This window comes from Siphateles boraxobius, unplaced genomic scaffold (assembly GCF_051911475.1).
Source record: "Siphateles boraxobius isolate OS27281-9 unplaced genomic scaffold, OSU_SipBor_1 128, whole genome shotgun sequence".
In the NCBI taxonomy this organism is placed as follows: domain Eukaryota; kingdom Metazoa; phylum Chordata; class Actinopteri; order Cypriniformes; family Leuciscidae; genus Siphateles; species Siphateles boraxobius.
In genome coordinates this window covers 65,956-76,296 of record NW_027508731.1, presented here as the reverse complement: position 1 = coordinate 76,296, position 10,341 = coordinate 65,956, and the positions used below count along the sequence as shown (strand labels likewise).

The window sequence follows — 10,341 nt, the reverse complement described above, 5'->3', positions numbered from 1 at the left end:
TGGACGATAGTGCGTTCCAATATGCCTACTTTCCTACTATATAGTAGGCGAAAACAGTACGTGAAAGAAGCAGTACGTTCGAAACATCAGTATTCCTAAAAGAGTAGGCGAGAAGTTCCCGGATGATCTCCTGCTTTCGCCCAGACATTTGAGTGCTTTTCAGCTTGTACTCATCTATCCCAGGAGGCCACGCGAGAGGATACGATAAAAAAAAGAACAAGAAGAAGTAGATATTTCATACTCAAACATGACGGAAAGGGTGGACGAGAGTGTTTTCAAATGTGAGTATTACAAATACAAACCAAATCGCATGTGTTGAACTAACTTTCTGTACAGTAAATTGTTGAACTGTTGAAGGTGCAAAGACGCTATATAATATGGTAAATTTGTGATTTTGCCGTAAATCACATTTTATTGGATAGAGGAGCTCCATAAGGACACATACGTCTTTAAACTGTATTTGCATACATTTTAAACCGTATACATCTGAAATACCATTACTAAATATTTATTCAAAATCTGGCAAGATTACTACGTGTAACTGATATGAAATAGACATCTGAGTGACGTGTGTGTACTATTGTTTAGGAGAATTCACTGTTGTTAACACTGTTTTTATTAGTTTAATGCATTTTACATAAAGTAACTAAACATAAGTAATCTATTTCATTTATCCATTAGTACTGTTGAAAAATTGTTGAACATTTATGATGGATAAAAAGCTATTTATTAGCAACCACCTCAACATGTAAATGTAGTATTGAGCTCATAAATCACAGAGGTAACGTGAGTCTTGTCTGGATGTTACAGGGACGGATGAGCACACACATCTGCTTATCCGGTGGAGAGTGGCTCATGAAGCGCTCTTCACCGGAAAGCGTAATGCTGCCATCAAAGGCTTTGAGTGAGTATACAGAAATATTTAAAAATCAATTGAATACTTTATTTGCAGTACATTTCAATTATTGTATTTTCAAACAGAGATATAACTTTTTCATTCTTGATTTCTCTCTTGCTGCAGATCTTTTGTGGAGGAGCAGAGCCTGCAAGGCAGGGTGACGGCGGCGTTTGTTAAAAAAAAATGGGAAAACCTGAAACAAAAATACAAAGTAAGATCATTTTGTTACTTCTAATACATAAATTAAATGATTAAAAATTGTGCTGTTAAAATGACTGCTTTTGTATCATGCTTGTGCATTTTTGCAGGATCTGAAATGTCCGCAGACGGGGGTGAGCACTGAGGATGGAGAGCCCACAGCAGCGTCCTGGAAGTGGTACACTGCCATGGATGAGGCAATTGGGGGCAGACCCTCCATCTCTCCTCCTGCCCTCGTTGCCTCATGTGGGCCGGATGCTGCTGTGGTCTCTTCATCCTCAGTGAGGCCAGAGCCAGCAAGAGCTAGGAAAAGGGCTATAGATGTGGAGGAGCTGATCCGGGACATGGAGGAGCGAGAAGAGGAGAGAGAGCGGAAGGCAGCTGAGAGGGAGGAGAGGCTGTGGAGAGAAATGGAGGAGAAGGAGGACAGAAGAGAACGGGAGAGACGAGAGAGAGAGGAAAGACAAGAAAGAGACGTAAGAGAAAGAGAAGAGAGATGGCACCGGGAGGCAGTCGAGAGAGAGGAAAGGAGAGAAAGAGAAACCAACGAAAGGGATGAAAGGTTCCTTTCTGTTCTTCAGATGCTCGCCAAAAAATAAATTATTTGACAAAAAATATCTTCTGATCTTTTGCACATTTGGGTTGATGTGAATTAAATTTGTGAATAAAAATGTGAATCTATATATAGATACGGTACTGATATATATATACACACAGTAGTGTGCAACAACTACAAATGGTGGCCTAAGAATTTTGTACAATAATATGTATATAAAACAAACTAGTTCTAGGCATTCACAGTACATTATAGACTTCTAGAAATTTAGTGATACTTTAAGATTGTAATCAAATTCATAAATTAAATATTTATGAAACGTTGATTAATAATTAGTGAATGTATGGTGTAATGTAAGAAGAAAAAACACTTTAAAACACTGGTTTTACTGGAGTGTATTATATGACTTTTAAAGGTTTACAGAGTTCATGCAAGGATCTTAAAGGCAGGTCATGGAGGGTTAAGTTCCAGCACACCTGTCAGTAAATTTCAAGTAGTCAGTTATTAATTGGTTTAAATTGATTCAGGGGTGTATAATTAGGGTTGGAAAAACTCTGCTGGATAATAGCCCTCCATGACCAAAGCTGAACTTGAGACTGTTTACACAAATTACACAGTAAAATAGTGACTAAAGGGTTACTTAACCCAAGCAAATAAATCATAATAGTAATAATTCAATAGTCATTATTTACTCGCCTTGATGTTGTTTGATCCCTCTGTTTTTTGTTTTCCTGAACACAAAAGGTGATTTTGGTCAGGTTTGTACTGTTTGGTTTAATACAATATCAGTCAATGGACTTTCAGAATTGTAGTAAATTTATGTATGCATTTTGCATTATAGTAATTCCTTGACAAACTAACCAGCTTTGACCGTTTATGCCCATGACTGGTTCAAAAAATGCTTTACAAATATCAATCACATTTATGCATTTGACATATTTTTTATCGAAAGTGATTAACTCCATTTATTTACAGGGACAATGACCCTGGACAAACCTGGAGTAAAGAGCCTTGCTGATTGACCAGCAATCTTCTTCTAACCAGTTCATTGGTTTATCCCTCTACACTACAAAAGGTTTTAAAGCTCTAACAAATATTTGCATGTAATTGTAAACCTATAAAATGACATTTGTCAAGAAACTGAATGCTGACTACATGAATTTTAAAACATTTTTATCTTTCTTAATGTTTTAAAGGTAGTCATGCTCATGGAGAGCCGGCACAGGGATGTTTGGAGCAGACACTGCAGCAGCCAGATTGTCCCGCACTTGTTCTCCCACCCTTGCTTCAAGGTTGTGGGGATCAGGGGGGCCGTCATCATGGTCTTCCTCATCCTCTGGCTCAACGATGTTCCCATTGACTAGAGCGAGATTGTGAAGCACAGCGCAGCACGCAACAATCTCAGGCACGAAGGCAGGGCTCACCTCCAAGGCCTTGAAGAAAATGCAGCGCCAGCGTGTCTTCAGCATCCCAAAAGCTCTCTCCACGATGTTGCGGGCACAGGAGTGCTTGCTGTTGAAACGCGCCTGCACAGGGTTCTGCACCGGCTCTCTGTACGGGGTGATGAGGCAGATGGGTGCACTCAGGCAAGGATAGCCTCCATCCCCGAGGATGCACTTGCCTGCAGGTGGATAAAGGCCGCCAGCATACACTGGAGTGTTCCTCAGCACCCTGGCATCGTGCACAGACCCAGGATACCCTACAAACACATCAAGGAATTTCCCCCGGTGATCAGTGATGGCCTGGAGTTGGATGGAGTGAAACAGCTTTCTGTTGAAGTAGCAGTGGGAGTTATTTGCTGGAGGTTTGATACGGATATGACAGCCGTCTATTGCACCAACTGCTCTGCTGAAAGCTGGTGAGCCAGACAGCTGTGCAAATCCTGCTCCCACTGCCTCCAGGTCATCTCCGGTCGGAAAGCAGATCACCCTCCTCAAAATTCCCATGATGGCCTTGCTCACTCTGTGCACAATGTTATACACAGAGGTCTTTGGGATGTCGAAGGCCTGCGGCACCACCCTGTAGGATGCTGCATGGGCTAGCCAGTGCAGGAACACAATGACCTCAATCTCCCTTTCCCATCCATGGTCAGATCCCAGTCTGACTGCAGCAATCAGGGACCTGATGGACGGCAGAGACAGGCGAAGGTGGGCACGGTGGTCAGCTGCTTCATCAAGATAAAGCCGCAGAATGGGAACCACTCTATTGAGATGGCAGTATGATGTGGGGTTCACCGCCTGTAAATACATCATAGTTTGTTAGAACAAAAAGCTTGAATTAAGCAATGTTTCATATGGTATTGACTTGTATGTGTATTTCTTTATAGTGATATGATATCTTTTATTCATTCATTTATTTTTATTCATGTTTCATATTAAATATTTATTCATGTTTCAATAAAATATTCATTTCATTAATCCTTGCATTAATCATTGCTTGAAGGAAATTGTATGTATTCACATCAGCTGCATTTGTCTAGTGTGTATTCATACATCTATGTCATATGACAATACAACAGTTTGCTTGTTTTACCAAAATATATCATTTTAATTAAGAAAATGTTAAATAATTAAGTTGGTCAGCATTTGTCATTATTGTGCATAAGTGTTGGGGTGGGCTAGTAATGCAATTCATTCTGGGGTAATCTTAATTTTTTAAGTAGTAATACTTGCTTTGTTTGAGTATAAAATCATCAGTCTTCTCCAAAGGCGAGATCTCCGAGGAGCAGCCCGACGTCTCCTTTGTCCACACATTCGTCTAACTATTGCAGACATGCCAACCATTTCAGACGCTGATGAAAACAGTTCTAGTTAGGTTGTACTGATGCAGTGAGATGTCGGTGCACCTGTTGCTGATAACTTTTAAATTGTTGCGCTTGTGATAACGTCATAGGTCACATGATAACGTCAACATGGCGTATGATGTCCGGATCGCATTCATACTCAACGAGATTTGGCTATGAAGTACCTACTCTTTTCGCGCTCGTTGAGTAAGTACTCATTGAAATTAAGTACCTACTCATTGAGTATGCGGTTTGGAACGCAGCCTCTGTCTCTCATTCTTCATCTTTGGGTTTTAACGGCAGCTTGCATCCTTGACGTTCCACTACTGACATCTACTGGTTCTAGTTATTTTCTGTCTCTCCTTGTCATATTAGTTGTTATAGTTACGGTCATTGAACACACCTGCAGTTAATTATCTACTCATTGTTCTGTGTATTTAAGGCCTTGGTTTTCAGTTAAGTTTTGTTAGTTGTTTTATGCTGTTCTCTGTGGTGGATCGTGTTTATGTTTTGGGTCAGATGTTGCTGTCTACTGGTGTGGAGTTTTGTCATTAAAAGCATGCGTGCAAATGGATTCTCTCTCTGCCTCATCTCTCAGCAAACATTATAGAACTACTAGCCAACTATGAATCCAGCCACACGGATCATGCTTCTCCATCAGGGGAATCGGACAATTGAGGAATATTGATCTCATGCTTTCTCCCTCTCCCAAAGACAGCCAGTCCTTTAGCTCCCACATCCGCTGGTTTCCTTCAGTCCCTCTGCTGCCACGTCAATGCGACTAAGGTCTTCCGGTCTCCAGCTGCCAAGCCTGTCATCCAACCTTGGCTTGCCGACCGGTCGGCTCCACCTTAGTTCCACCTGAGACCATAGTCCTTGCAGCACTTTTCTACAGTAAATAATTGTACCCTCATAGCATTAGCATTAATAAAGTCTCAGCCTGTTGTGTGAATCCCTCCTTGTTTGGAGACCTAGCATGTGAAGACTGAGGTTCTAACAGCACAAGATCATTGATCAAGGCTGCAGAGAAGGTACTCAAGTCGATGGGCAAATTTCCTTCAAGAAGTTGGAAATATACTCTTATGCAACATTTTTCCTTTTCAGTTTCCTGTAATTGACTAACTTCATGTGTTATGTCTTCTAGGTGTGCTGGGCAGCAGTTTGAAGTTTTTCCTGCTGTTCTGTTCCTTGGTCTCACTTCCTTGGCACTCTCCTAGGTAAGCCTCTATAATTTAGCTCTTCTACTCCCATTGCTGTTATCTCTGGAAAGTTGAAGAACTCTTTGGTAAACTGATTGAGAATGGTCTCCCTTTTGTATACGGAGCTCTTTATTGGCGTTAACAATATTCCTTAACAGTTTTGATGGAGAATATTTCAATGCAGCCTCTGACTTTGCCCTTTCTCACGGAGTTGTATACCTAACATTGGTTGATCAGTCACCTGCAAGTGCATATTTAGAACCAGAAGCTCAGGTTTTTGATGAGGATCCCCCAAACTTGGGTTTTAGGCAAATTATGCAGCAGAGGTGTATTTAGCAATGTGGCTGTTAATGTTTTAGGGATGGTTACATTATCATTTAATATCTGTTATACTTGTTTACCAAGGCTCCCACATTTCTGCTGTCTTTAAAAAAAAATTTAAATGGTCTCTTGAAGTTTCTGTTCTTGTACTGTGGCCGCTGTCGCATCATCCAAGTGGATGCTGCACACTGGTGGTGGTTGAGAGATCCCCTTATATGATTGTACAGAGCTTTGGGTATATAGCAGTACATATGAAAGCATTATAGAAATGCCTAATTCATTATGCTCCTGTCATTTGTTGAAAGTTTGCCTGTCAGCAGTCTTGTGTTCATCTGAATTAGCATTTAATCTACCTTGTAATGTTTCCATACCTTTATTCCTTCTCTTTATACTCGTGTATATATGCCTGTCTCCCATTTTCCGTCAATTTTAGTTGTATAGTGCTTCTCAATTATTTCAACGTGACTTTAAACCACTTTATTTTGGGCTTTTGTGCTCCCTTTTGTATTTAGTAGTAGAACATTTTAAAGGTACCATTGTCCCCTTTTTGTGCTGTTGTTTTCCTTTATTTTTGTATTCAATATTATGCTCCTTTCGTATATCTGCCTCCTTTCCATTTAAGGTACTTCTACACCTAGTTTAAATGCCATTTAAATTTGACTTTTCTTTTGTATTCCCTTATGTATGATTTGTGTGCCTTGTGTATTCATTTTTAAGCCACTCTGCATTTTAGCCTTTGTCCCTTGTATTTATGCACTTGTCCTTTTTTATGCCTTATTCCTTTTGTACTGTTTTTGTATTATGCCACTTTGGTTTTATGCTTTTGTCCTATTTATTTTGCTTTGACTTATGCCCCTTTTCATTTATGCTACTGGCCTTCATGCACCTCTCCCCTTATTCCCCTTTGTATTGAAGTATGATCCTTAAACCTAGATGTGTCTGTTCTTCAGTATGCCAAGTCACACCTTGTCACCACCAGGTCTCATTATAACTGGCTCCGTTACTAACATAATTTAAGTTGAGGATTTGACACTTGGTTTCAGGATTTTCACTGGAACTGCAGCCTCTACATCAGTACACTTGTCCGAATGTAATTGCTGAGACGAGTACGTGCTAGTAGAAGCATGTCATGTTCCTTCTCCGCAATACTGCCACTTGTTTTATTTTTTAACTTGTAAAGCTGTATATGACTAAGTAATTTGTTTTTGTATAACAGCATACTTATGAAATGGTTGCTTTTTGTATTCGTCCTCACCTTTTGTATTCCTCTTTAAGACTGGTTTGTTTGTGTTTTTGCATTTTGTTTCTTTTGCACTTATAACCCTTTTTTCCTGACTGTTACTTTGCATTTAATGTATTTACTCTTCATGCATTTCTCATTCATGCTCAATATTAGCCTGTTTTATGGCCCTGTACCCTTTGACTTGATGACTATGCCTCTTCCTATTTTTGTTTTAAAAATCTTGTATTTAAGAACTGTATACACTGACTTGTTTTGACCTTTTCTTTCTTTCTTTTTTCCCCATTTATGCCCCAAGTTTTAATGACCTTTTATTTCTGCTTTGTAATTTTCTATGCCTTTGAAAATGTGACCATTTGTATGTAACATCAGGCACAATTTAGCCTGTTTAAAATTGGTCCTTCCTTGGTGGAATGACCACTCTGGCTATTTGGGTATGTCGTTCATTTGCTTTGCATAACCAGTAAAGAAACAGTTTGCATAAATACTGCTAAACCGTTGACCACTTTAGTTCTCCACACTTCCAGAAGGTCAATATTTAAAAAAAGATTTTATGTGGAGAAATTGACCAATGTAGCTTCTGATCAACCAATGAAAACTTAAGTATACTAGTAAAGCCACTGAAGCTCAGATGTATAGGTGTACCCTACACTCAGCAGGCAACCGATTCATTAGCAATGTGTACACCAACAAAGTTCATGGATGGTTGAGAATTGGTGCATTTAAATTAACATTTATCAAGCTCTTAAAGTTTTCAGTCAAGCATGTTTCAGTTTTTACAAATGCTCTTTACATTTTTATCAGTGCTTACCTCTGTTTGAGACTTTGAAGGAAAAATCAGTCTTGAATCACTTCTGTTCCAGTTGGTGTGGATGTTTGCTTTGACGTTCACTATTAAACTGGTCTGCATGCTTCATTGTGCTCCTTTGAATTTAAGCTGCTTAAATTAAAACCGCTTTGAAACAATCTGCATTGTAAAAACGTTATATAAATTATGACATAAGCCTATGCCTTTTCTCCTATGCATTTCCCTTTTTAATCTGCCATTTTGTAGTTTTGGGTTGTCTATGTTGTGGCTTAAATATGCCAGTTTTTGTCTTTGCAACTTTGTCCCTTTTGGAATCATCTTTTGTCTGTGTATAGTGTTTTTATTTTATTATTTTACTTCTGGTTTGGTTTTTCTTTTCCCCTTTATACCTCTTGTATTTATACTAATGCCCTATTTGTTTATCAATCTAATGTAATTTTGCTGTTCAATGTAATTGTTTTTTTTTAAATGAGCTTTGTCCCCTTGTAATTTCTATGCGACTTTTTTTTGCCTTGAATTGACTTTTAAAATTTTTTTTGTTCATGCACATTTTTAGGCTGTCTGTTTGTGCCCTCTTTATATTGGTATCTATTAATTTTTTTGTACAGTTATGCATACTTTTTTTTTTTTTTAAATTGGGGTGGTGTTTAATTTTGTATTTGACTTGGCACTGTTCCTAATTTGCACTTGACTTTTTTAAAATTTGTTCTATTTTTTCCCCCTTTTGCATTATTATACATTTAATTTTGTTTCTTAAATGGTACGCCACTTTGTTTGTACGTTTATAAACTAAGATTAAATAAGCATCACAAAGCATAAATAAAAAAAAGTTAAAAAGTTCCCTTTTTTTATTCATGGGCTTTTAAGCCTTAATGCTCATTTCTTTTTCCAGAGAAGGCCCGTCGAGGAGAGACACTAGATCGGGAAACCATACTCGGCCCGGCCACCGCGGGGCTATAAGTAGGTGAACTTGGTCCCTGCGAACTCTCTCCAGAACTCCCGGGAGCAGAGTGATTGGGGAAAAGCATACAAACGTAGCCTCGGCCAGTTTGCAAACCACGTCATGCACAATACCCCACCCTCATCCATGTCTCATGACAACTCAGCCTGGTAGCAGCGAAATAGTGTGTAAGCATGCAGCAGCCTGACCAGCAGCTGAGTAAGCCTTACCCACTAAGGATGAAGTTGTTCTAACTGGCTTAGTGGGCAATACCGAAGCCTTTAGGGAAGAGGCTGATTCAGGGGAGAGATAGCTCGCGAGCGTCTCTTCCACATTTGGCATCTCACCATAACCGTGCTCTTTATAGTTCGATATAGAGGAATAACAGTTAGAGGTTTGTGCACTAGATACTCTATAGGAAACTGGCTTCTCCCACGATCTAGACACCTCAGTGTGAAGATCGGGGGAAAATGTAAGGCCCCAGCGTTGAGGCTGTGGACGAGATGGCAGGAAGCGTTCGTCTAATTTACTCTTTGTATGAACCAGTCGAGACTTAATCTTTCCACAGCTCTCGTTACAACCTCAACAAGCTCCTCAAAACCATGAGCCTGAGGTGGCGAATCCTAATTATCTCCTGCCTTAATACTGGCAACATCTAGTTCCTCAGAAGTAGGAAGTAACCGAAGCTTGTGCTTACAGACCCTGTGAGAAGGCACAGGATCTGTCAGGTGAAGGTAGAGATAAGGCTGGGCCCGTCTCTAACCGTTCTGATAGATCCATTTGCGAACCCCAAGTCTGAAGTCGCCACTGTGGCCGGCATCAGCGTGACCAGAGCCCTGGGGAACACGAGCCGGAGCGTCCTCGCGAAACAACGCCTGGCGGGATCGGAGTGTCTACATTGGGAGTACGTCACAGTGCTCACAGCCGTTGCCTCGAGCGCTCACTGTGCATGCTCACCCAAACAAACAAGGCAAAGAATGTGTGTGTCCCCACCCGTTAAATAACGCGGGCAGGGCTGCATACACAATCAAAATTGCTGCTTGCTCGCCATAGTCTTTGGATATAGATATATATGTAGACAATACAACACCAAATAGACAGATTCACAATGAGCGCTACTGAAGACACAGAAGCTAGCGCTGCTGTATTTTTGGCAGTGGTTCGTGACGTCACCCGCCTCTGACGTTCCGCCACACCATTGGACTGATTTCACATGTGCGTCAAGACGTCATCACACAAAGCGTTCCCTCAGCGTTAATCGACGCAGCGTGAGTTCCCTTGAAAGGTAACTGTATTTTATTAACTAACATTAACAAAGATGAATAAATACTGTAACAAATATATTCTTATTGTTTGTTCATGTTAGTTAAAACATTAGTTAATGTTATTAAATGAGACC

The 10,341-nt window shown here is 40.0% G+C and overlaps 1 protein-coding gene across 1 annotated transcript; it reads left to right on the top strand.

Annotated features, from left to right (window-relative positions):
* On the top strand, window positions 1-2,962 carry LOC143734075 (uncharacterized). Its single transcript, XM_077225182.1, has 6 exons — window positions 1-281; window positions 811-904; window positions 1,022-1,109; window positions 1,207-1,658; window positions 2,628-2,727; window positions 2,849-2,962. Exons 1-5 carry the CDS (start codon window positions 248-250, stop codon window positions 2,668-2,670), a joined length of 711 nt encoding a protein of 236 aa, XP_077081297.1. The 5' UTR covers window positions 1-247; the 3' UTR covers window positions 2,671-2,727; window positions 2,849-2,962.
* Window positions 2,963-10,341: the final 7,379 nt, after the last annotated feature.